Here is a 27,940-nt window from a genome sequence, read left to right as displayed (position 1 = left end):
CTCAGCATAACACCCTCAAGGTCCATCCATGTTGCTACACATGGCCAGATTTCATTCTTTCTCATTGCCATGTAGTATTCCATCATTATAAACCACATCTTCTTGATCCATTCGTCAGTTGATGGACACTTAGGCTCTTTCCATGTTTTGGCTATTGTGGAGAGTGCTGCTATGAACATTGGGGTACATGTGCTCCTATGCATCAGCACTCCTGTATCCCTTGGGTAAATTCCTAGCAGTGCTATTGCTGGGTCCTAGGGGAGTTCTATTGTTAGTTTCCTGAGGGACCTCCACACTGTTTTCCAGAGGGGCTGCACCAGTTTGCATTCCCACCAACAGTGTAGGAGGGTACCCGTTTCTCCACATCCTCGTCAGCATCTAGAGTTCTCTGATTTGCTCATTTTAGCCACTCTGACTGGCGTGAGGTGGTATCTCAACATGGTTTTGATTTGTATTTCCCTGATGAAGAGGGATGCTGAGCATCGTTTCATGAAGACAGCTGGTTTTATTTATCTGGGGAAAAAGTGGCAGCAGTGTTAGCAGACCCTCTCAAGTATAGCAAGTTGAAGGAGTCATTTTAGGACTGCAGTGTATTTTTCCAGAGCTCAAAGCAAGACTGTGTTGGGTGAGGCTTGAGGGCAGCCATCCCTGTGGTATAGCCCTTTGAGTGGTACCGAAGAAGATGTTCTCCTTGATGTCAGTATCAGATACAAGCACAAGATACTTTGAGAAGGATAGCACTCACTGGAATAAATCTTCAGCAATGACATTGAGGCATGACTGGTTTCTAAGATGACAGTGAAGACATAATTGCAACTAAAAGAAATTACAAATTAAAGGGATTCTCCTAAATGACTCATTACTGAAGAACCTCACTATTTGAAATCATCTTATTAGCTTCCTTCTGTGTTATCTATCTTCTGTATGCCTCCTCTGAAAAGCCAGGTGCCTTGTCTTATTCACCAATGCCTAGACCAGTTGCCTGATAGGAAGTTTATTAAATATTCTATGACTGATCTGAAAAATTAATGATGTAGATGATATGAACCTAGAAGAAACTTCAGCCTCTACATCCTAAATCTCTCAATTTAGTGGAATGGCCAACTGAACTGAAAAAGGTGACATTTAAGAGCAACAAAGATGAAGTCTATTATCTGGTCTAAAACTACCATCTGCAAAGGGGCAGGACTGGGGAGAATTAGCTTAACAGCAACACCTATGAAGCACTTAGAGGATTTAGTGGACAGTAAACTCAGTATGAGTCAACAGTATCACAAGCAAATGTCTAGTATCATTACTAGAAGTGAGTCCTCCCATTACAGTCAATTGAACAAAGGGGGCTGAGATAATTCAAGAATTGCCTTTTCAAGAAATGGTGCTCAAACAATTAGATATTCAAATGCACAAAAATGAAGCCAGACACCTACCACACAAAAACCGACAGAACCATACAAAATTTTGACTGAAATTTTGACTGTTCACACAAATGTTTGAACCATACAAAAAAATGACTGAAAATGGAGCAAAGACCTAAATGTAAGGTAAAACTATAAAAAAAGAAAAACTCTTAGAAGAAAACATAAGCATAAAGTTCATAACCTTGTATTAGGCAACAATTTCTTAGACGACACTGAAAGCACAAGCAATGAAAGAAAAAATAGATGAACTTCAGCAAAGTTAAAAACTTTTGTGCTGCAAAGGATACTATCAAGAAAGTGAAAACAGCCAATCGAATGGAAAAATATTTGCAAATCCTTTATCAGATAAGTGTCTGTTATCCAGAATATACTAAAACACTTACTCACAATAATAAACAAACAAACAAAACAATTAAAAAGGAGAAAGGGCAATGCAAATCAGGTGATTTTACACACACCATCATGACCGTGATCAAAAAGATGGCCGTTAGCAAAATAACAAGTGTTGGAGAGGATATGGAAGAATTGGAACCTTTATATATAACTGGTGGAATTGTAAAATGGTGCAGGCTCTATGGGAAACACCTTTCAGTTCCTCAAAAGGCTAAGCATGGAGTTTCGATAGCCCTAACAATTCCTCCTCCTAAGTTTATACCCAAGAGAAATGAAAACACATGGCCACACAGAACTTGTATATGAATATTCATAAAACCATTATTCATAATAGCCAAAAAAAAGTGGAAACAACCCAAACGTCTGTCAGCTGATAAAATGTGATGTATCCATGCCATGGGATATTATTCATCAATAAAGAGAAATGAAGTTCTGGCACATGCTACAATATTAATGAACCTTGAAAACATTATGCTAAGTAAAAGAAACCAGTCACAAAAGATTACATATCGTGTCAGCCCATTGATATGAAATGTCCAAAACAGGCAAATCCACAGAGACAGAAAGTAGATTAGTGGTTGCCAAAGGATGAGGAATAGGTAGTGACTGCTAATGGCTAATTTCTTTTAGGGATGATGCACATGTTCTAGAAGTGGTAATGGTACAACTCTGCAGACATACTAAAAACTACTGAATCATAAACTGTAAAAGCATAAATTTTATGACTTATAAATTACACCTAAATAAAGCTGTTACGAAAAGAAAAAAGTCCCCCCGAACCAGGTCTCCTTTCATAGAACACTGATCACATCATGCCTGAAATACTAAATTAAGTCCTGGGCGTAGGACCGAAGCAAATAAGAACTTAGCCCACCAGTAGGAAAGCAGCTGAGTAATTAGGACACGTAGACTGTTCTGGGCAAAACATAGAAAACATATGGAATGTTTAACGTAATTTTTAAAAAAGATTTACAGGAAGCATTCTAGTCCTTCAAATTTGAGTGGCATTTGTTTGGAAGAAGGATCAGACTTGCCCTCTGTCACCCTGGAATCGTGAAGTACCTACGGAAAACGTCAGGCGAGTTTTCAAGCACTGAATTATCTGAAAAAGGAGGAGCTCCCTGAGGAGGCAGATGCGTTCCTCACCGTGCAAGCAGAGGCTCAGTGTTTATGGGCTCAGGATGCAGTGAAAGGCAACAGTGGCCTCAGATGACAGGTTGGACTAGCTGACCCTGAGATAGTTTTCCTATTAGTGGATTCTATTATTTAATCCCAGGAGACTCTTCTGGGTTGTAACTGATCCCTCAGATCTCATATGTCTGGAAAAAAAAAGTTGTGATACTTTTTTTTCCGTAATGCATTTCGTACCTGGCACTTGCTCACATTAAAATACACCAGTGTTGCTTTCTGCCCGTGGACGCCGCCGAGTAAGCATCGATAAAGTCTCCCCTCCCACCGCCGTCATGTCTAAGTCAGAGTCTCCCAAAGAGCCTGAACAGCTGCGGAAGCTTTTCATCGGAGGTTTGAGCTTTGAAACAACCGATGAGAGTCTGAGGAGCCATTTTGAGCAATGGGGAACGCTTACGGACTGTGTGGTAATGAGAGATCCAAACACCAAGCGCTCCAGAGGCTTTGGGTTTGTCACCTATGCCACTGTGGAGGAGGTGGATGCGGCCATGAATGCAAGGCCACACAAGGTGGATGGAAGAGTTGTAGAACCAAAGAGGGCTGTCTCGAGAGAAGATTCTCAAAGACCTGGTGCCCACCTAACTGTGAAAAAGATTTTTGTTGGTGGCATTAAAGAAGACACTGAAGAACATCATCTAAGAGATTATTTTGAACAGTATGGGAAAATTGAAGTGATCGAAATCATGACTGACCGAGGCAGTGGCAAAAAGAGAGGCTTTGCTTTTGTAACATTTGATGACCATGACTCTGTAGACAAGATTGTTATTCAAAAATACCATACTGTGAACGGCCACAACTGTGAAGTAAGGAAGGCTCTGTCTAAACAAGAGATGGCTAGTGCTTCCTCCAGCCAAAGAGGTCGAAGTTGTTCTGGAAACTTCGGTGGTGGTCGTGGAGGTGGTTTTGGTGGGAATGACAACTTTGGTCGTGGAGGAAACTTCAGTGGGCGTGGTGGCTTTGGTGGCAGTCGAGGTGGTGGTGGATATGGTGGCAGTGGGGATGGCTATAACGGATTTGGTAATGATGGAAGCAACTTTGGAGGTGGTGGAAGCTATAATGATTTTGGCAATTACAACAATCAGTCTTCAAATTTTGGACCCATGAAAGGAGGAAATTTTGGAGGCAGAAGCTCTGGCCCCTATGGTGGTGGAGGCCAATACTTTGCCAAACCACGAAACCAAGGTGGCTATGGCGGTTCCAGCAGCAGCAGTAGCTATGGCAGTGGCAGAAGGTTTTAATTACTGCCAGGAAACAAAGCTTAGCAGGAGAGGAGAGCCAGAGAAGTGACAGGGAAGCTACAGGTTACAACAGATTTGTGAACTCAGCCAAGCACAGTGGTGGCAGGGCCTAGCTGCTACAAAGAAGACATGTTTTAGACAATACTCATGTGTATGGGCAAAAAACTCGAGGACTGTATTTGTGACTAATTGTATAACAGGTTATTTTAGTTTCTGTTCTGTGGAAAGTGTAAAGCATTCCAACAAAGGGTTTTAATGTAGATTTTTTTTTTTGCACCCATGCTGTTGATTGCTAAATGTAATAGTCTGATCATGACGCTGAATAAATGTGTCTTTTTAAAAAAAAAAAAAAAAAATACACCAGTGTTTTTGTCTGTTTAATACATTCTTTTTCTTTTTATTTAAATCCAGGATAGTTAACATACAGTGTAATAATAGTTTCAGGAGTAGATTTTAGTGATTCATCACTTACATATGACACCCAGTGCTCATCCCAATAAGTGTCCTCTCTAATACCCCTCACCCCTTTAGCCCTTTCCCCCTAACACCCTACCAGCAACCCTCAGTTTGTTCTCTGTATTTAAGAGTCTCTTATGATTTGCCTCCCTCTCTGTTTTTATCTTATTTTTGTTTCCTGTCCCTTGTGTTCATCTGTTTTGTATCTTAACTTTTACATATAAGTGAAATCATACGATATTTGTCTTTCTCTGCCTTATTTTGCTTAGCATAATACACTTTAGTTCTATCCACATCGTTACAAATGGCAAGATTTAATTCTTTTTGATTGCCAAGTAATATTCCATTGTATATATATACCACATCTTCCTTTTCCATTCATCTGTCGTTGGGCATTTGGACTCTTTCCATAATCTGGCTATTGTCGATAGTGCTGCTATAAACATTGGTGTGCATGTGCCCCTTCGAAAGAGCACTTTTGATTTTGTAGTAAATATTTAGTAATGCAATTGCTGGGTGGTAAGGCAGTTCTATTTTTAATTTTTTGAGAAACTTCCATACTGTTTTCCAGAGTGGCTGCATCAGTTTGCGTTCCCACCAGCAGTGCAAAAGGGTTCCTCTTTCTCTGCATCCTCGCCAACATCTGTTGTTGCCTGAGTTGTTAATTTTAGCCATTATGATAGGTGTGAGGTGGTATCTTGTTGTGGTTTTGATTTGTATTTTCCTGATGATGGGTAATGTTGAGCATTTTTTTCATATGTCTGTTCACCATCTGGGAAATGGTGTTTTCCCAAATCTGTTTCACTTTGGGAAAGTGTCTATTCATGTCTTTTGCCCATTTCTTCCCTGGATTATTTGTTTTTGGGTATTGAGTTTGATAAGTTCTTTATAGATTTTGGATACTAACCTTCTATCTGATATGTCATTTGGAGATATCTTCTCCCTTTCTGTCAGTTGCCTTTTAGTTTTGCTGATTGTTTCCTTTGCTGTGCAGAAGCTTTTTATCTTGATGAAGTCCCAATAGTTCATTCCGGCTTTTGTTTCTATTGCCTCTGGAGACATATCAAGTAAGAAGTCGCTATGGCTGAGGTCAAAGAAGTTGTTGCCTGTTTTCTCCTCTTGGATTTTCATGGTTTTCTGTCTTACATTTAAGTCTTTCATCCATTTTGACTTTATTTTTGTGTATGGTATTAAGAAAGTGGTCCAGTTTCATTCTTCTGCATGTCTCTGTCCAGTTTTCCCAACACCATTTGCTAAAGAAACTGACTTTTTCCCACTGGATATTCTTTCCTGCTTTGTCAAAGATTAGTTGGCCATACATCTGTGGGTCCATTTCAGGGTCTCTATTCTGTCCCGTTGATCTATGTGTCTGTTTTTGTGCCAGTACCATACTGTCTTGATGATTACAGCTTTGTAATACAGCTTGAAGTCTGGAATTATGATGCCTCCAGCTTTGGTTTTCTTTTTCAGGATTGCCTTGGCGATTCAGGGTCCTTTCTTGTTCCGTACAGATTTTAAGATTGTTAGTTCTAGCTCTGTGAAGAAAACTGTGTAATTTTGATAGGAATTGCTATTTAATACAGTCTTAAAATATCTTGTGAAATCCATCCTTATCAACTAGAAATCAGGATCATCAGCAAAACCAGAAGTTGTTCTGTAGCCTTGTCTGGATCATTTATAAATTGGTCCCAAGTAGCAGTTTCACAGGAACTCAGTTGTTGACATGTCTCCTTCCAAAGAAGCACCCATTCATTTCCACCTTTTTCCCCCTTTACCTAAACTGATTCTGTATTCATGACACGTCTCCCTTGATTCCATGATAACTCCATTTTAAACAAATAATACATAAGATGGAACCTTATTAACAGGCATTTCTCAAGACTATAGGGATTGCCTTCAGTATATTGTCTGCCACTATTTGAATTGGTTTGGGAGGCATGCATGCTCTAACCTGCTAGGTGCTACAGCAGTAGAGATGAGGGCAGTGAGCTACTCCATGCACTGCTTCCCCTTCACCCGCTTGCATATTTATCTCCTCAAAGAATTATAATAGATGAACCAGGCATAATTTGCCTTTGCAGAAGTCATGTCATGTACTTAGTGTTCCGTGGACCCATCCTTTTGATTTCACCAGCATAAAAGGAAAAAAGAATCCATGCCTCAACAGTTAATGGTTTTCAGGGCATCTGGGTGGCTCAGTTGGTTAAGAATCTGACTCTTGATTTTGACTTGGGTCATGATCTCACAGTTCATGAGATTGAGCCCCATGTGGGGCTCTGTGCTGACAACACAGAGCTTGCTTGGGAATCTCTCTCCCTCTGTGTCCCTCCCCCACTTTCAGTCTCTTAATTTCTCTCTCTCCCTCTGTCTTTCTGTCTCTCTTTCTCTCCCTCTCTCCGAATAAACAAACAGTTGGTGATTTCCAATATCCTCTGGGAATCCTCCTTAAAAACCAATTACACAGGGCCATTTAAAGACATGTTATATATTTTAAGCTCCACAGGTCCTCCCTTAAGTTTCTTCAATATGGTGAGTTTTTAACCTGCTGGAGGTTATGGATCAATTTCCAGGAATCCATCAACCTGCTGAAGCAATATGCAAAATGTCATGTGCATGGATACATACATTTTTCTTCCTGGATACAGTTTTTACACCTGACCTGCCATTCACAATGGATTTCTCCAACCTTACAGTATGTGACCAAAACATCAGTAGTCCGAGTGTCCTCAAGACTGTTGCTCTTTGCCACTGTTCACTCCCATTGCCTCTGCTGCTCGCATCAGACCTGCCGCTGTCATCAGGATCACTGTCAGTTCCCATCTTCCCAGCTGCAGCTTCGTTACAGTCTCTGATGTGTGTCACTTGCAGGCTAGACCACGCCCAGCTCTCGAAGCAGTTCAGATTGCGGCCAGAAGTGTACTAGGAACCAGCACTGGCTGGTCTCGGGAAGAGCGTGTGTTAGCTGAGGCCTGAGATCCCGCATGCCTGCCTTGCAGGGCTGCCGTCCCCCCCGAGCTCACAAGGTGAGCTCTTGCCTCCCTGCCACCAGGCTGGCCACGCCTGTGCAGTGGCTGCATATCCCTGATCTCTGGCCTGTGGTAAACTGCACCCACGCGTCTGACCCCCTGTCTATTTGCCTAATCTTGCCAACCTCTTTTGCTGGCATTCTGAGCGAAAACACGGTCTCAGTCACCTTGGACTGCTTTAACAAAGTACCCTAACTGGGTGGCTTAAACAATAGACATTTATGTTTCATAGTTCTGGAGGCTGGAAGTCCAAGATCAAGATATCAGTTGATTCTGTTCTTGGTGAGAGCCCTCTTCCTGGCTTGCAGAGAGCCACCTCCTTGCTCTCCCTCTTGTTCTTATAAGGCTGTTTTGTCTCCTTTTCTTATAAGGATGCTAATCCCATCATAGGGGCTCCACACGCATGACCTCATCTAAACCATTATTTCCCAATAGCTGTTCCTCCTAATACCATTGCACTGGGGTTAGAGGCTCAACATACAAATTTGGGGAGGACACACACATTCAGTCCATAACAAACACATACGGTGGTGTTCAGCTGCCCAAATGGGACTCCAGGCTCCATCGCTTACTTTGCTTTACTTCTCTGGGCCTCAGTTTCCTCACCCCCCAGGATGGCAGTAATGGTAGTATTGACTTCATAGACTTACTATGAGAATTAATTAAGTTCATGAAAGTAAAGGCTACAGCAGTGGCTGCCATAGAGTAAATACTGCATAAAAGTTAACTATTGTGATTTATTTAAGGAGATAGGCTATACCCCAGGTTTGACCCAGTAGGACCATAACCCAAAGGAATTATAATAAAGGTAACTCTTGGGCAAATCCTGGAGTGGTCCTGAGAATTTCTGGTAACGGGATGTCCTTCCAGATGGTTTATTTAACCTGACTGTCTTATTCCTCTGTACCATGACAGCAAGCATAACCCAGGCCTGGTCAGGGGGCAGACAGCTGGTCCTCAAGGAATGTATCTCGGTGGAGCAGGTGAAGGTGTCCAGCCAGGGTGTCGAAGGGGCAGGCTGAGGGGAGTTGAGCTTTGAAAGGAACAAGGTCCCTGTGTTAAATTGCATAATCACCAAAAAGAAACTGCCCTTTGGGGAGGGCATGGAAGTGTACCAGGCAGATCTCTCAAGAGAAGCTGCTGCTGCAGGGAGCTTCCTGCTGCCACTCGTTGCAACCGCTGCAGCCACTAAGACCACACGTCCCCTGGGCTGTTCCTCCCCAGAGACCTAGCACAACAGGGCTTCTAGAGGCCAGGCCATCCTGCCTGACATGGCACTCCTCAAACAGGCCACCTTTGCTCAGACGCCTCATCAGTTCGAGTGGAGACATTTTTTTGAAGTCTGTTTTTAAAAATGTTTTAATGTTTGTTTATTTCTGAGAGAGAGAGAGACAGCATGAGCAGGGGAGGGGCAGAGAGATAGGGAGACACAGAATCTGAAGCAGACTCCAGGCTCTGAGCTGTCAGCACAGAGCCTGACACAGGGCTCTAACTCACAAACCGTGAGATCATGACCTGAATGGAAATAGGACGCTTAACCGACTAAGCCACTCAGGCACCCCATATGTCTATTTTTTGAGAGAAAAAGAGAGGGCATTCATGCGCACAGGCTGATGAGGGGCAGAGAGAGAGGGAGAGAGAGAATCCTAAGCGGGCTGTGCCCTGTCAGCAGAGAGCCCGACACAGGGCTTGATCTCATGAACCACAGGATCATGACCTGAGCCGAAATCAAGAGTCGGACGCTTATCCTACTGAGCCACTCAGGCTCCCTGAGACTTTCTTAGAACTGCTCTGAAGTACTTCCTACCCCATCTGCCCTTCCCTGGCTTCTTTCCACAGGTGTCAGACCTGCCTGGGGGCCTCCAGACTTCTTTGTGCCTCCTTCACCCCATGCATCATAGGCTTCTTCCCCAGCAAGTTGCTTACAGAACTCATCCTGTCTTAGTGACTGCTCCTCAGCCAACTCAAACTGATAGAACCGCTATTGTTGCTCCTTCTCTGAACTTCTAGAAGGTTGCCTGCCTATAAGTGAACGTAATCTCTATGTTCATTCATTCCGCTATCATAAGCTCATGGGTTCAAGCATGCAGAAAGACAAATTTATAAACCTTCCTAATGATCCCCCCGCAAAAAGGAAAGACAGATATGAAGCCATTGAACTGTTGACTAATAGGGGCCTATTTCCGTTTGAAATATTGAGAGCTTTGTACCAGCACAGAATTGAAGACATATTGAATTGATCATTCCTCCATGGTTTGATCAACATGCTCTTACAGTAAGCGCACCTGTAAACGGCTGCTACACTAATATGACACCCTAAGTGAGTGAAAAATTACCAGCAGCAGTGGAAATTATTATGTACACCTGATAGCTATGCAAGCATTTTCAGTGATGCTTCTTACATTAAATATTAATTCTAGCATCCTAAGTTTATCAGCCATTTGTATTGTTTTCAGAAGAACTGTGAAATCATAGCTGCAGTGCGTTGCCCGGCCTGTAGACCTCACTTGGCTTCAGCCTAAGCCCTGTTTGGCATTGCGAACCTGTATTCATCCACCTCTTGTTACAGGAAACTGGATATGCCTTGGCCAGTAGCCAGTCAGCCGTGTTACCGATCTGCCGTTATGCCCAGCAGTAACCTTTGCATTGTGTTCCTCACTAGATCGGTTTCTCCTGGTTATTCCTTTGGGGAAGTCATGTTCCTTGTGTACGGAGTATACATAGCTAAATGTGCGATTGTTCGGCCTTTGGGTGTTCAACAAATAGGTTTGACTTCACAGCGGTTAGAGCGTACTTTTGGGAACAAATTTAAGAATGTTGGAATTGCCATTTTCCAGATACAAGACCGTCTGAATTGACCGGTCATCAAGTAATAGCTGTATGGATTGAATGAAACATATTGGCAACATGGTTAAAATATAAATGAAAACACAGGAAGTAGACCCAGCAATGTTATGTGTGTATGAGAATTCTCCAGAGGGCAGGATAGATGCCTCCACTTACTTTCAGAATGTGGACATTCCAAGCGCCTTGTGTAGAACACTGACAGATATGGGGCAAAGAGATCTGCCTAGAGCGATACTTTGCACACAGCAGACATTTTCAAATTGAAGCTTGCTTGAACTATTCTAATAGCAGATTATCTTCAATAAAAGTCAGCTCTAGAAATAAAATGACCTACAGTACACACCTTAGGAAAGAGAACTATTGTCTGGCTCATTGATCTGAAACAATCAATTTAAAATGAGGATAAATTGGCTCACTTCTAGCCCGGGAAACTAAAGATAAATGTTTAAAATAAGAGTAAATATCAGATTGAACCATATGAAATGGCCACTTGTGTAGACAAAAAGTAGTGCCTATCAGCAATTTCAGATGGTTCAACCTAACAGTATAAAAGAGGCATTGGTGGAAGGGTCAGGATTTGGGTGTGTGAGTTGAGTTGAAATTTAATCATTTGAAACATTTCAAGCACATTATAAGAACCCCATTAAAGAAAATCCACAGAGAATCCCTTTGAAAGCAAAACACTCTATTAATATGAGTAATAAAACTATAATTTAATCTTTTAAGCCGACTTGATCTTTTATATTCTTTGTTCTTTTTCATTTGGAATCACTCACATATATAAAAGAAATCTATTTCATTATAAGATCATTTTAAATGTAATACAGAAAAAATGCATAATCTACAATGAGTTGCATTTAGTTTACAAATATGTTTCAATTATTGAAGATGACATTTATGGCTCAAATTTAAAACAAGATTATGGGGAGGGGTGCCTGCGTGGCTTAGCCAGTTAAGCGTCTGACTTCTGCTCAGGTCATGATCTCGAGGTTCCTGTGTTCGAGCCCCGTGTCAGGCTCTGTGCTGTCAGCACAACCTGCACTGGATTCTCTGTTTCTCGGTCTCTTCCCTTTCCCCACTTGCGATCACTCATGCGCTCGCTCTCTCTCAAAAATAAATAAACATTTTTTTAAATAAAAATAAAACAAGATTATGGAGATGATCATAAAAACAGCATTAGTGTGTGGCATGAAGACCCCGTTGAGCCACGCGTAAGGCGGGCCTGGCTGACCGGTCCCCTGCCCTGAGCAAGCCCCCACAGTCTGTGTTTGTAAAATGGGAAAATAATATCAACCCATGATCGCAATCTAAAACAGTGTAGATAAAAACCTGGCATTGTGAATGTTCATTAAATATTAGCTATTATTAGACAGAAGATGTGGCTTTTGAAAAAAGATTACAATTTTTTTCTCCTTTTTAAGCCAAATCTGGAACTTAAGCAGCTTAAAAGGGATTAATGCAGCCTACATCACTTACCAGTTTGTTCCCCTCTCTGTAGCATCAGCCCCACTACAGATGTGGCCAGAGGAGGCCCAAATCTGCAAGCAGGTCCCAGACAGGTTAAATGTGAAATAAACCAACATTTAAAAGTACAATTAAAAGTCCACACTTACCTTCACCATAGAGCATGAGAGCGAATTAACCCACTTCACTGTGTCCGACAGTTCTCCTCTGCCCAGCTTGGGTTCCTGCACGGCGGGACCTTTCCCTCAGAGCTCGTACCCCAGTGCCTTTGCAATATGTGGGCAGCTATGATGCCAAACCTGCTTTATCAGTGACAGGGGCTTTCCCTGTCACTCCCAGGGAGCCTGTTGGGTGGCTTGGTCGGGAATAATGAGTCCTTTTTCTTTGAAAAAACAATAAAGTGGCTTACGACTGTCACTTCTAGCCCACACGTAGATCTGTTGCCAACATAATAATGTTACTATTTCAGGCAAGAGGAGCAGCAGAAATAAGAAATAGTCTTTTTTAATTTTATTAATTTTTTTAATCTAGAGGAAAAAAATCATCATATTTTTCTTTAATTGGCAAACCAGAAAACACTAGATTTGTTTTCTCCCAACTATCCTCGTGGAGCTGGGAGGGAGTTCTTTACATTATAAAGGCCTAAAAGGGTTTGAGGCTTCTAAGCAATAATGTAATTAATTGCACCAATAGGTCTGGAATGACCCAACTTGGGCACAAATGTAAGAGTGAGAGATGCAGTTTTGATTACACTTTTCATCTTGAGGACAACTGTGAATTTTTCCGAGGGACTGTTACCCTGCAGACTGCCCGCTCCGTGCACTTTCACCCCAGTCGCCTGGGCCCCACCACCTCTGCACACAGGGAGGCTTTACATCCTTGGGGGCTCTGCACACATGGGGGCCCTGCACACACACAGAGGCCCTGCACACATGGAGGCGCTGCACACACGGAGGCCCTGCACACACGGAGGCCCTGCACACACGGAGGCCCTGCACACACACGGGCCCTGCACACACAGAGGCCCTGCACACACGGAGGTCCTGTACACACACAGACCCGGCACACACGGAGACCCTGCACACATGGAGGCCTTGCACACACGGAGGCCCTGCACACTGGAGACTCCACACACATGGAGGCCCTGCACATGTGGGGGCCCATCCTGATGAGGTGCTCCCCAGGACTCCAGACTGACTGGATGGCCAAATGCTTCCTGAAGCATCCACAGTCTCTTTCCAGAGAGTCTGACTACTTGGCTTTGGCCATTGCTGGGTAGCAGCAGATGTTTAGTGCAACAGAAGGAAGTGAACAAGGATTTTTGCCATCCCAAAGGGCTGGGGAAAAAGAGGCTGGCCTCCCAAGGACGGGGTACAGGGCCTGAGGGCACAGCCGCCCCCACCTCCTTTCAGCACCCCCTCCACACAGAGAGCACACCAGTGCACAGAGCACAGTTCCACGTGGAGATGCTCACACAGACCCAGACACTCAGCTGAGCACGCACAGACACACACACGACACAGACGCAGATAGGCACATAGATCCACACAGAGGCATTCACACACACACACACACACATACACACACACACACACGGATGCACACAACACACAGACACATGTACTCACTGAGGTACGTGCACAGACACAGACGCTCAGAGAAATACATGCAGACCCACACAGGACATCAACCCACATAACACCTACATGGAGACACACACACACACATACACACACACGCAATCACACGTTATCACAGGAGGGAACTCGATGTGTTCCTTCTGGACTCACTACCTGGTGCCTCAGTGGCAGTCACTGACAGGCACCCCCATGTGCACACGGGGCTTTGTGTTCAGAGAGAACCTCATGGATATAAGATGGGCCTGGTGACTTCCCGAGAGAGCGTGTTAGCTGCGATCAAAAGTGCCAAAGCTACAAAGCACGAGGCCATCTAGGGACATTCACGATGCTTCCCTGAACTACACTTTGCAGCCTGCTCACATCAAGAAGTCCGGCTAATCACACAGAATTGTTTTCAGGGGATTTGGAACTTATTATTTAATAATGTTATTGCTGCCATTCCAGAGTTCACTGATAGGCCTGTGAGCCTCGGTGAATATGGAAGAATTATCACAGACACTGGAACGAAATCAATTTTGCACAGATAGGCTGATGTCTTTTAGGCCTGGTAAAAAATTTTTGTATAAATGATTTATTTAATAGCTGCATTGTTGAGGAATCCTTTTCCATCAGAAGAACTGAATAAATTATCAGATCTAGTAAGATGAGAGAGAGAGAGAACAAAGAACAACTGCAGAAGTCTTTATGCTCTTCCTCCCTGCCGTCCCTCAGCACCTGGGAACCACCATTACTAAGTGCCAATTTGTCCAAAAACCTTTACTAAGAGTGTACCAAAGGCGAGGTTTTGTACTAGATGTTGGAAATAGAAGCCAAACTAAGTCCTGATCTACAGGATGGGAGGAAGTGAGAGCACAGCCTTCCAGGTGATACAAGGCAGGAGCGGAGGCGCCCGGCACCGCCTAGAGGGGCACCGAGCTGACTGTGGAAGGGTGAGTGAAACAGGCCGGGTGCAAAGGGGAGGAAGCCTGGGCCCAGCAGAGGGCATAGTTTGTGCAGAGGTAGGGCGAGGAGGAGAATTCTGGAGAATTGCCACGAGTGCAGAGCTGCCCGGCAGAGCACCTTGTGGGGGGGTGGGGGGGTGGGCAGGGGAAAGGCGGAGAGACCCAGCTAGAGAGGGCCCAGTGCTCCCCGCACCAGCCTTGAGTCTTGTCCTGAAGGCAGTGGGGAATCTCCCGAGAGCGTCTCCATGTCTCCATGCCTGTTAACAAGCGATCCCCTCTCCTCTCTCATGTACTCACGACTGCTGTGAGGTATTGTCCACCTCTGCCCTGATTGGCAGTCCTGCCATCTTGATCATTCCCTCTTTCTTTCTTAATTGTTCTAAGTGTCTATTTTGAGAGAGAGAGAGCGCACATGCTAGCAGGGGAGGGGCAGAAAGAGAGGGGGAGAGAGAATCCCAAGCAAGCTCCTGGCTGACAGAACAGAGCCCGACACAGGGCTCGAACCCCCAAACCTTGAGATCCTGATCTGAGCTGAAATCAGGAGTTGGACATTTAACCAACTGAGCCACCCAGGTGCCCCTGGGTCATTATTCACTCTCTACTGAAGGCCTGAGCTTCCTGGCCGCGGCTTTCCTCTCCTCGGTCCTGCTATCGTCCTGGATGACCTCAGTGCCCATCTCCTATGCAGTCTCGCTATTCACAATCCAGTGACCTTTACCCCCACTCTGCCTCCACCTCCACTCCTGTGGCCACACACCAGGCCCTCCCATTTCCCAGAATTCCTCTCTGTATGACACCCCCATCTCCAGCACCCCTTTCCTACTCATAACTGTTCGTATAGCCCTTTGTCTCTCCTGCCTCCACCGTACCTGTTTTGTTGAGCTCATTAGGATCTCTGGATCCTCTCCATTTGCTCCCCCGTATTTCAGTCCCCTCCAACCTCCACTCACTTCCTAATCTGGCCATGATCCCATGGCCATCTCCCCCTACACAGTTTTACCACCCATTATCCACTTTGCATGTGCTCTTATTCATTGAACTCACCCTGGAAGACCCGGGGCGGCNNNNGGGGGGGGGGGGGGGGGGGGGGGGGGGGGGGGGGGGGGGGGGGGGCAGGGAGGTCTCTGTGCAGCAGCCAGTCCTCACATTCCTGCTCCAGGCTGCAGGCTTGGCCATCAGAACCCCAACGGGTCACATGACAGAACCAAAGTTTCCAACCTCCGTGGGGCCCACGTTGCTGCCCACTGGACTTCCAGGGTCCCAGTCAGTTTTGTTTGAAACCTCTTGCATGTCCCCAGCAGCCACGTGTCTGCTTCTGAGGAGGGAATTAGAGCAGAGACCCCCAAGAAGAAATGTCACCCACTTCCCGAGCCCGGCACGCAGGCCGTGTTTGTTCTCCTCGCTCCACTTAGAATTCTAAGGCTAACTCCACCCAAGCCGAGGCAAAGACCTTGACCCTTCGTAATCCCTTCTCACCTGCATCTACAGCCTCTCCAATGCTACTGGCACTTTCCCATCAGCGATTCGGTGTGCTCAAGTTCCGTTCTTCTGAAGTGAACAGTGTGCTCAAGTTCCGTTCTTCTGAAGTGAACACTTTCCTAACTCCCCCAAGGAGTCACACTCGTCTTTGCTTCATGGCCAAGCTTCTTTAAAGAGTCATTTATAGTCACAACCTCTTGTCTTCCTAATACCCATTATTCACTCCCCATCCCACGGTCATGCCACGTCTGCTCCTGCTAACGTTTCCGCCTACTTCCAGGCTGCTGGTTCCAGGGACCCTGTCGGTCCTGATCTGGGTTGGCTGGCCTCCCACATTTGATGGCCTCCTTGAGATCCTCTCCTCTCTCAGACCCCCTAACCCTCTAACTGCCCCCCTCAGGTTTTTTCTGCCACGCTGTGCACTCCCGCTCGGGAATGGCAGCAGACCACGAGAAAGGCTGGTGAGAACTCGAGGGAGGAGCGAGGCCCTGGAGGCGGGTGCAGATAGCACAGGCCGAGGCACGGCTTCAAACAGCAAAAGCAACATTCCCCCCCACCTACCTGTGAGACTGAAGAAAGGAGGTGAAAAGGTGGCGTGTAAGAAAGGTCAGGGCTCGTGGCCTCAATTTTCTCTATAATGTAGGAGGTAAGCGTACCTGTTTGGGTTTGTGGGAGTTGAACCCTGGAGAGAGAGGTGAAGAAGACCTAGGATAATTGCGAGTGTGAATGGGAGTGTGGGCTGGCCGAGGACCGGTGAAGGATCTGCGGGAGGGAAGCGCAGGTGGAGTCTGAGCGGAGGATGGGTCCACTCAGCAGTCTTCGGGGTTTTCCATCAACACACAGCTGCCCCGGGGTGGAGGAGGAAAGAACGGGAACAAAGGATCCAGCCTGGGTTCGGTCCTTCTGGGCCAGTGAAGCAAAAGGCTCAAAAAGCCAGGGATTCACGGTTGCTGGTGAGAGATGTTGTCCAGGTGGCCAATCGGTGAACCCAAACTGTAGGAAAGAAGTAGACGGCAGCGAGCTGGTGACCTGGGAGGAAATGGAGGAAGCCAGAGACTCGGGGATGGAGATGCAGGTGCCCTGAGATGGTGCGAGCTTGAAGGAAAGGAGCAGTGTGAGGCTGGGGTAGAGCAGTAACAGCTTACCGCCAAATTGAGATTTGTGTTCTCCTTTTTATTTGTGTTGTGGAAGTTTCAAATCAGCACAGAAGAGTGAGAAGGAATGAATCCCTTGGCGCCCTTCACCTTGCTTCTACAGCTGTCAGCATTTTACCCATCTTATTTCATCTAATCATCCCCCAACTCATATTTTGGGGGTGGGGGTGTGGGAGGGTGTAGTATATTAAATCGAGTCCTAGTTTTCATGCTACTTCACCTATAAATACTTCGGCAGATAAAATTTGGGGTTTTAATCTGAGAGCAGTTCACTGAAATGAGAGTTTGGGTAAAGTGAAGAAAACAGTCACTATTAATTGTTTAGTATATGCCAGATATTTAACATATACTATTTAATTCTTCCAAAACCCCATGAGATTGAGGTGGTTGTTGTTATCAGTCTAAACGGGGAATATGAAGCTGTACAAGCCACACGACTTGCCTAAAACCTCCGCTGGTAAATGCAGTTGCTGGGATTAAACCCCAGTCCATCTGACTGTGACGTTCTTCCTGCCCAGGTCAGCACTCGACTCAATAGTGTTGGGGCAAAGGGAACAGAAACTACCGAGTCAGGATATAGGATGCTTTCCCTACGTCTCCTAGGATCATAATTCCAGATGAGGCAGAAATAATGGCTGTAACTCAGATGCCACAATATTTGGTGACTTTTAGGGAAAAGAGGCGCTAAGGGAAGGGCTGGTAAATGCCCAAACAGGAAGAGAGGCAGAGAGCAAGATGGCTGCACACCTGCGCCGCAAGGGACTGGGCTTCGCACGCCAGCAAAGAGGAGCAGGCTGAAGGCCAACGGTTGGGGGTGGGGGGGGACAGGGTGAGGAACTCTAACGGAAAGGAGTGACCCAAGGGGAAGGCCCAGGCACGGTAAAAGGGGAGAGGGCGCGTGAGGGGCCATTCATTATGGAGTATGGAGTGCAGTGAGCAGAGTGACCAGGGACAGGAGAGAAGTCACCACGGGAGGGTCGAGGAGGAGAAGGCGGCGGGTGGGAGAAAGAGAGAAACAGCACTGAATGCCATCTTCTTCGGCAAAACGAATTGGGCATCACAGCAGTCGCCTGGTTCCACGCGACTCAGCATGGGCCAGTGACAGTCTTCAAACTCTGTCCCCGGTCTACCATGAGCGAGTTACAGAAATTGAGGAGAAGCAACCGTTTGGAGGCTCGCATAGCAGTAGGCCAGAGCCACAATGGCCATGGGTCAGTTTTTCTTGTATTTTACAGAAGTATCTATCCGTGACAGATTAGAGATTTCTTTAAAATGATCCTTCACCAAAAGGGGAATGATTTTGCGCTGCTGGTGGGAATGCAAACCGATGCAGCCCCTCTGGAAAACAGTATGGAGATTCCTCAAAAAATTAAAAATAGAGCTACCCTATGACCCAGCAATGGCACTACTAGGTATTTATGCAAAGGATACAAAAATGCTGATGCATAGGGGTACAGGCGCCCCTATGTTTACAGCAACACTGTCAACAATAGCCAAATTATGGAAGGAGCCTAAATGTCCATCGACTGGTGACTGGATAAAGATGTGATATAAATATACAATGGAATATTAGTGATCAAAACAAATGAAATCTTTCCATTTGCCATGGAACTAAAATGTATTATGCTAAGCGAAATAAGTCAGAGAAAAACATACATATGATTTCACTCACATGTGGAACTTAAGAACAAAACATGAACATAAGGGAAGGGAAGCAAAAATAAGATAAAAAGAGAAGAGAGAGGGAGGCAGACCATAGGAGACTCTTAAATACAGAAAACAAACTGAGGGTTGCTGGAGGGCCGTTGGGTGGGGGGGATGGGCTGAATGGGTGATGGGCATTAAGTAGGGTTGAGTACTGGGTGTTATATGTTAAGTGATGAATCACTAAATTCTACTCCTGAAATCATTTTTACACTATATGTTAACTAACTTGGATTTAAATAAAAAATGATCCTTCACCACAGGTAGCTTCAGAAGCACTAGTCCGTATTGCCTATGTATTACGATATGTTTGCTCTGATTTTCCCATCTTGTTTGACCAAGTCCACTGGACGCTTTATCGCAATAGGCAGCTTCCTTCATCTTCCTTATGTCTTAAAATAAACAACAGCCAAAATGAAACTGGAAGAGTTAACATTGACTAGACTCCTGCTCTTGCTACAAAATACCTTTGGAAGGAAACGAAGTTTTGTGCTTAATCACGTGTAAAAGTTAACTGAATCCAGTTTTCCAAACCCTTCGTTAAAGCTTCCCAGGATTCCGAGATTGGAGCTGGTTGCCGCGGGCTTCCCTGTAGGAGAGATTTCATTTTCAGCCTTCGCTCCTTGTTTTAGGATTATCACACGTTTCAAAAGTAATCAAACTTGGTCTAGACAGCAGATTTCTGTAGTTGCTAAGGAACTGGATTAGTGCTAATCTAAGGAATGTATTATTCATTTTTATTTCCGTTTGTTACTACAGTGCTTTAATTGCAGATAAATGTCTTTTATGGCTCTCCGGGGTGTAAAACGTTTCTCGGTTAGCTGGTGGGTTAGCCAGGGGAGACCGTGTTTGCGTGCACCCTCGAAGCGGATGGCATTCAGGCATGAAGTGACTCAAAAGAACTAGAAAGGCTTCTTGCAATATAAACAATAGGTGGCCTTGTCAGCCAGGCCACGGCCCAGCGCCCAGGGCCCCAGCAGCCTAAGACCCAGGACCTGGGGCGGGGTCGGCTCCCGCAGCCCACACTCCTGCTTGCCTCTTCGTGTCGCAGATGACGTCATCCTGCAAGCTGCTGCCACAGCCACCAGGCAATCGGGTCCTCAGGTAAAAGATCGGTTGTCAAACTAAGAAACTCATTTTCCACACAAGAGCCAGAGTGAGCGTGTTGAAAAGCAAATCTGATAGTATCACCCCAACCTCCGTGACCTCTCCAACCCCACCCTGTTTGAAGCGCTTGAGGGATTCCCGAGGCCTTTGAGATGAGGATTAAATCCTTTACAGAACTTGGAAGGCCCTACGGGGGCTGTCCCCTCTCCAAGTGCGCAGGACACTCACTGTGCTCAGCCTTTTTCTGTTCCTTTTGAAGGCAGTCTCGCCCATGCTTTGGCACTAGCAGCCCAGAGCTCACTGAGACTGCAGGAGTGCTTGCTTCCGGTCCCCCTCGGCCAGCCGAGAGGGGGCTCCCCTCAGCCGGTGCTTAGATAGACCCTCATCAAGCCCATAGCACTCCTTCCTGCATTTGTCACGGCTGTAGGTTAATGTGTATTTTGTTACGTGTTTGATTAAGGACTGGTTTTTCAACAGACTAGAGCTGAGGAAGGCACACACTCTACCTGATTTTCCTTCAGACTGTGTTTCCAGTTTCTAGAAGAGCCCCTAGCACACGGCTAGTACCCAAGACTGAGGATTGAAGGCAGAAACTCTTACGCATAAAATCCAAACTGCCTTCCAGGCTTTGGCTATTTGTGAAGAGCCCTCAAGAGCCATGATGTCATGAGCTGTGTCCTTGCCAAGGTTCTGTGACGCTCCAGTGAGGGACGAGCAGCTGCTCCTCCCTGCGCCAGTTGCCACGTCTTACAGAGTAATTCCTAAGAACTTAAAACAGTCTGTTCACCATGAAAAATAATAACACCCCCCTCCAAAAGCAACAACTGCGAGTGCTGGTGTCTCAATAATAGCAAGTGAAGTAATCTAATACTTTCCTCTGTCACAGGGGAGATATGCTATGGGCATATTCATGACTTTGAAGGTTCTTCCTAGCCAACATCTACGGAAATCTGACGATGGGTGAGACTGCGTGCTGGTGGTGCTCATGTGTGTTTTCTCATTGAATCTTCTCAACAGATCTCCTTTTATCCTCCTTTTAGAGGTGAAGAAACAGAGATTCAGAGATGACAAGTGATTCACCCAAGGTCACACAGCTAGTAATGGCGGAGAGTAGACTTGAAGCCACATGATCTAACTAATTCCAGAGCCTGCACTCTTGACCATTACTGTTACCACCTCTCCCAGAGAGGTCCAGGGCACATGCTCACCAGATATCAAGGGAGTGCTGTTCTCCTAGACTAAGTACCTCTTTTCATAGAGGAATAGTTGCCCCTTAGTCGGACTCTTTGGGTTTGAGTTAAGATTTAACTACTGAGAGAGCTAAATAGCCTTTCTTTATTTTCTTCCCTTTCCAAACATTTTCAATTGTGACTCATTTCTAAGATACAGATTGATCATCTGTCTCTCTCCCAGGTTGATGAATGTTCAATGGCTTCTCTCTGCTTGAAAGAATATGATGAACCACTTAGCCTGTCACACAAGGGCCCGTGAGCAGGCCCACGCTCCGTCCTCTCTCAGCACCCACTACATCCTTCAATTAGGACTCCTAAGCAGACCGCAAGCCAAAGACTTGCCTGCTTTCCTGCCTGAAATGGGATCCTGTCATCTTGAAATCCTACTCATCCACCCTAGCCAGGTCAACGTGAGGGACAAATCCTCTATAGAATGCCAACAAATATTACTATCATTTTAAAATAATTCTGAATTTTATTAAGTTCCATAATATTCAACTAAACCTGAGAGGAAGAATTAATTGAAAAAGACCTCAGCCTTTTGCCAACATGGGGTTGATATGGTTTTCAACAGTAGGTTCAAATTCAATTTCAAATTAAGAAAGCATATTTCACATCACCTCTAGTGAGTTCCTTTTTCCCTCGACAATTCTAAACCTAACAGAAGGCCTTTCTGGCAATTTTCTCAAAGTGTAACAAATTCGACTTTGTATATCATCTCTTCCTGTTTAATTATAAGGATTTGAATTTGCAGCCCCAATTAATCAGTAATTAGATAGTACTGAACCAAAAGAAATTAAACAAAGATAAAAACAAAAACACAACTCAGCACAAGACCATACCATATCGTCTGGTAACATTTCATGTAGCGTGATAAAATACTCCCAGAGAGATACAGGTTAAGTGAATCAGTAACAACGTATTCTTTGGATTTTTTTGTTGTTATTGTTGTCAGTAACCCCCGATGCCAGTGGGAAACTCAGAGGAAATCCAAAAACAAAAACGCTCTGATCATACTAATGTTTATCACTCTTTTCACTCTTGATCAGAAATCCAGTTTATGACACTCAATAATTGTTTTGAAATGTAGTGGTAGACTTTGGCAATGCGAAACAAATGCATATTTTATAATGATAGGTTCTCTGTTGATCTTCATATTTAAAAAATACACAGATCAGCTTTTGAGTTTTCGGCCGGACCTCTAAATCAGAATGTTCACCTTAGATGTGAAAAAAAATCCAAAAAGATACAAAGCAGATTGAGGAAGGAAAAATAAAGGTTCCTGAAACCAAGATGTAAGTGGGGGGAAAGGCTTGACTGTATAGCAAGCCCCAGAGGGGCAAGGGGACTTCTCCCTGTAGACATGCCATTTCCCTGTGCCAAGCTCATACCACTTATCCTCGTTCTCCGTCCTCTGGTTACTAAGAGAAAGAGAAGATTGACGGTTGGAAGAAGTCCCAGTCTTGAGAGGACAGAGCAGGCTGCTGGTGTGTGCCCCCTACTGGCATGGAATGATCCTGACAGTTGGGCTCTGGGGAGGGCAGACCGGCAGAGGTCTAGAGAGTAAATTGTAGAGCAAACCTTTCTCCTTCAAGGCCGCCCATTACTCCTTCCCCCTGTGACTACATAGGGAGAGGGAGCCACAAAACACTCAACATTACCTTCAGGCGCTTCGAGTTCTTTCTCTGGTGCTGTTTCAGGCAGCTCTGTTTCTGTAAGACATTGGCATCAGCTCGACTCCCAAGTATGAGGCTCCTGTAAATTATGGATATTGCAAATCTTTTAATTGTGTGCCACTTGAATGAGGATTTTTTCCCCGAAGTGTATGAGACGGTCTTAAAAACTCCTGCAAAGTGAATTTCACTGTTTCTAGAAGCATTTGATTGCCATTCTGAAAAAAAGTAATTTGTCTTTTGATAGAACAGTTTGCCAAGAAAGAGGGTAAGGTGCTTTGAGAAGAACTGTAGGAGGAAATTTGAAAGATTCTCATCTTTTGGCACCTAGGATTTAAAGAGTAAGCTTTGTTTAGTAATTTAGTGTCACCGTGAACATTGGAGGGCCAAATTGTAATAGTTTTTATGACTTTGTGGTGAAATTACTTAGGCAGCCCCCCAGCTTTGGGGACACTTTGATTTTTCTCCAATTTAGGAATCTCTTTTCCCAGTGTATTGTGAAGTGATGCTATAGAGTCTCAATCTCTCAGAGTTCATCGTTTTTATAAATTATACGGCACCCCTCGAATGAAAGCCGTGTTTGTCAGTGTGACATTCGTTGGTCAGTATGGTTTATTAATCCTCTGTTGTACTTCTTCAACTGTTTCCTAATTTGAAAATAGAAAATGTTCATCTCTCAGGAGGTGGTACAATGTATCTGACGTCTATGTACTACGTAAGTTTTTGCCTCTTGATATTAACTTCTTTATTGAAATAAGCTCCAATAAGCTGACTCCAGTTCATGATGGTCATTCTCTTATGAACCTTCACTCGGGGTTAACTGGCCAAAATTCATGAACCAGAGTAACCTCTCCATCCCAATGAATGATTACCAATGGCTCTTCACTGTAACAACCTGGTAACTACTCCTGTGACCCATCCTTCTTCTAGGGAGAGTATAGTAAAGCAGAGCACTGGAGTTTAAATACCTCTAGTTGCCTTTCTCCTCCACACTCTCCTATTTCATTAAATGGCTCTAGTGAATGCTCAAGTCAGCACACGGGAACCACCCTGGATTGTTCCCTTTTGCTCATTTCCCACACTCGGTGCATGACCAGTCCTGCCCAGATTACCTGCCACTGCCCCCACCCTGGTCTAAGCCACTATTTCCTCTGGTTTCAATTCCTAGCAATTTTCTCCTAACTGGCCTCCCTCCTAGTGTGCCTTCTCTAAAATCCTCTCTTCATATAGCAGCTCTGGTAATTATTTTTAATCATATTGTGTCACTAGGCCTGTTCAACACCTTCCAGTGACTTCCCATCCCACTTAGAATAAAATTGAAATAGCTCCCATGGCCACAGGACTCCACATAACCACCTCTGCACCCCTCTCCCCTTCTCACCCATAGTAGGTGGTTCTTCAAACATCCAGTGCTCATTCCTGCCACTTCACCTTTACACAGCTGTCCCTTCTGCTCGGAGGGCATTTCCCTACCTCCTTAGGACTGACCTCCCCCTTCACACTTCACCTCAGGTGTCATCTCCTCAGAGAAACCTTTCCTGACCCCCTTGAGTGCAGCCACCTTCCATCATGGTCATGTCAACCTGTTTATACCCTTCATAGCATTTGTTACTATCAGAAATTATTCTGGTCCCTTTTGTTTGTTTACTGATAATTGTGTTTTCCCCCACCGGCCTCTTCTGTTGTTCACCATGCATCACCAGTGCCTAGGTCTAACCTATAGTACACTCTCAATAAACACTTGTTAGATGAATATCCAATGAATGAATCCTTCTCTTCCTCATGCTATAGGATTTGGACTGGATTGCTTAACCTCTGGACCTCAACTTCCTGATCTGTACAGTAAAGCTAACAAAACTTTGGATTTTCATGAGGATAAGTTAAAGGAGCAAATGTGTATAGTAGCATGTGATACATGGTACGTGTGGGGTACATGGACCATGTAGGCACAGAGTAAGCACGGGTAACAGTGTCCCCCTCCCCACCCTGTTTGACAGGAAATCTTCAGAGGAACTGGACATGGACAAGGTGACAGCAGCAATGGTACTAACCAGCTTGTCCACCAGCCCTTTGGTTCGAAGCCCTCCTGTGCGGCCAAATGGTAAGCCTGGGGTATGGGGCATAGGGAAGGGTCCCTGACACCAAGAGCAGAGCCTCTCTTTGAGGGCCCTCATTCCTATCAAACACAATAAACAATTAACTGCCACCCATAGCAGAAAGCAAAGGGAAATATGTGTAGAAGAAATGGAGACCTCACAGCTATCAGCCTCCTCCTGATCTCCCCAGAGACCTCACAGCATTTCATCCATCCATCCATCCATCCATCCATCCAACCCACATTTACTGAGCTCCATCACCTGTCCAGAACACATCTTTCAGTGCCTGGGTTCCTTTTTCCCTATTTAAATAGAGATTGGTCTAATGAAGTATTTTCACCAGCATTATTTCTGTTCAATTGGACAAGTAGTTGGATCAAAGAACTCTGAATATGAAATATTTTGAAAAGGTTTTGTCCCAATGGAATAATATTAATCAAATAGAAGTATGTAGTCCGTTCACTTATTCAATATGTATTTACTAGATGCCATGCTAGATGGTTTAAATACATCATTGAAAACAGTATTCATACTCAATCATTCATATTTTACAATTCCTTTGGGGGGGAACAAGTATCCATCATATTAATGGCTGGCATTTATTAAGCACTTACTATGTGCCAAGCAAGTACTAAGCTTGCTTTTTATCATGTAATTCTCATAACAACTCTATGAGACATTATTATCACTATTTTACAGATGAGCAAACTGAAGCACATGAGAATTAGCTGATTGTAAATAGCAGAGCTGAAATTCTATTCTGTATCTTTCCAATTTCAGATCTGCTTAGTTGTGATATAATATTGACACATACAATTCAGTGTGATGATAATAGTGACACATATAATTCAGTGTGATAAATCAAGAGGGAAATGAATTTGGAAAGCATGACCTAAGGTCTATCAAGAGAAGCTATGTATTCCTGGCTAGGAGTCTGGACATTAATCTGAGGCTATAGGATAGCTGTGAAGTGATAGGCACTGGAAAGTTATGATTGGATTTACAGGCAAAAACAAAAAACGGAACTATATGAGCGTCTTGGGCTTTGGTGGTCACAACAGGGAGGAATAGGACATAAATGAGTCATGTGAAGAAGGTAAAGTCAATAGGACTGGGTGATGGACAGAGAGGAGGAAGGACAGGGAGCGGTGAGGGTGGCTTTCAGGCAGTCAGTGTGCTTCCAGAGGAGGCCCACTCCCCAAGACAGAACAGAGCAGAGAGATAAATATACGGGTAAATGTTTGGGGAAGACATGGGGTTTCTGAAGAATATGCTAAGTCTGGTTTGAAACATGTTTAGTAGTCAGAACTTGAGGATTTTTCAAGGGTCTATGTCTGGTGGAGGTTTGGGTGCAACCTGGGAGAGAGACATGAGCTTCCCGTGTGGAACTGTGAAGCCTTACCAAGAGATGAGATCGCCTCGAGGGAGTTGTGTAAAAAGAGTGTAAAGAGAGGATGGCTAAGGGGGATGGTAAGGCCCTTCATCCTGTGAGGGACCAGCAGAGGGAAAAGAGCTGATGGGAGCCTGATGAGTTACCACGAAGGTAGAGGGGAAGCAGGAGAGTGTGGTTTCATGCAAGCCAAGGGAAAAGCGTGTTTCAAGGAGAGACTCCGATGCTACATAAGGTCAACCATGAGAAGGACTAAATTTTGCATCAAGTAGAAGGTCACTGGCGGTTCTGGCAGGAGCATTCACAGTGGACAACCCCTGGCCAGAAGCCAAACTGAACTTCAGACTCCAGGTCGCTGAAATGTATGGCAGTGAGACCACTGAATGAAGCTTTCCAGCAAGGGAAGACCTTGTCTTAAAAGCCGGCCTAGTCAGTCAAGGGACTGAGCTACGGTTCACACATCATTTGGTTTTAAGCAGGGGGTGTCAAAATAAATATGGTGAACATCCAGTGAGTCCTCACCAGAACTTAATTTCAGTCCGACTGGGGTACAAGGTGCTCTTGGAATGAGCCTTACCACTCCTGTTGAATGACCTGCTCAGGGCTCGTTGGCAAGCAGGTGTCCTGACTTCCCTTTCTCGGCTTGGCCATACCACTGAAGAAAGATTACATGAAAGCAAAACTGAAGCCACCCCCAAAAGTAATCATAGGAAAAAGGAATTGCAGAATTTCATGGAATCCTCAGAGGAGAAAAAGCATTATTTTAATGCATTCATCATTTTTACCACTGCATTCTTTTTTAATTGAGAACATCTTTAATGTTCCTTTGTGTTAAAAGGTTAGATTCAAAATAAACTCTTCACTTCTTCAATGAAAACTTTTGTTAGCATAGTTATAATGAAAGTAATTCAGTGTTCATTATGATTTTTGAAATTACGACTCAACTAAGAATCCCAAATTGTCTATTATCTCTCATTAAGTCTACAACAGGAAGCAAATTCTTAAAAAGGAAGAGCAGTTTATGATAAGGAAGGAATTATTAAATTTTTTTAGAAATAAAGATTAAATCCAGAATTACTGTATATCAGTGTTGATCCTTTTCCGTGTTTGAGAAGGATCATTTTGTCAGCATGTGGGTCTGCAAAGAGAGTAAGAGTCCAGCAGTATATAAGTGTGAGTTTTTGGCAAACACTTCTTAGGAAGACACTGTTCTCTAAAACAAAAACAAAAAGCCACTCTGAATTGGTTCTGACTTTTTTTCTGAAAAATTTTTCTTTTTTTTTTTTTAAGTTTTATTTATTTCTGACAGAGAGAGACAGCATGAGCAGGGGAGGGCCAGAGAGAAAGGGCAGACACAGAATCAGAAGCAGACTCCAGGCTCTGAGCTGGCTGTCAGCACAGAGCCCGACATGAAGTTCGAACCCACGAACCGCAAGATCATGACCTGAGCCAAAGTCGGAAGCTCAACCGACTGAGCCACCCAGGCGCCCCTGA

General features: G+C 44.6%; 1 protein-coding gene across 5 annotated transcripts in view; it reads left to right on the top strand.

Annotated features, from left to right (window-relative positions):
* The window catches only part of ZNF704 (zinc finger protein 704), a 231,888-nt gene that overhangs the window by 156,274 nt on the left and 47,674 nt on the right, over window positions 1-27,940 (top strand). For all 5 annotated transcript variants that reach the window (XR_005531415.1, XR_005531414.1, XM_039250103.1 and 2 more), the window contains exon 3: window positions 24,958-25,061. Coding sequence is in view for 3 of the 5 variants with exons in the window: in XM_039250103.1 (XP_039106034.1) it covers window positions 24,958-25,061 (104 nt within the window). In the remaining 2 variants the exon portion in view is untranslated. The remainder of the gene's footprint in view (window positions 1-24,957; window positions 25,062-27,940) is intronic.

Source organism: Hyaena hyaena, unplaced genomic scaffold (assembly GCF_003009895.1).
Source record: "Hyaena hyaena isolate Hyena2069 unplaced genomic scaffold, ASM300989v1 scaffold_358, whole genome shotgun sequence".
In the NCBI taxonomy this organism is placed as follows: Eukaryota; Metazoa; Chordata; class Mammalia; order Carnivora; family Hyaenidae; genus Hyaena; species Hyaena hyaena.
Note: the sequence above shows the minus strand (reverse complement) of the source record. Positions and strands in the feature narration are given on the sequence as shown.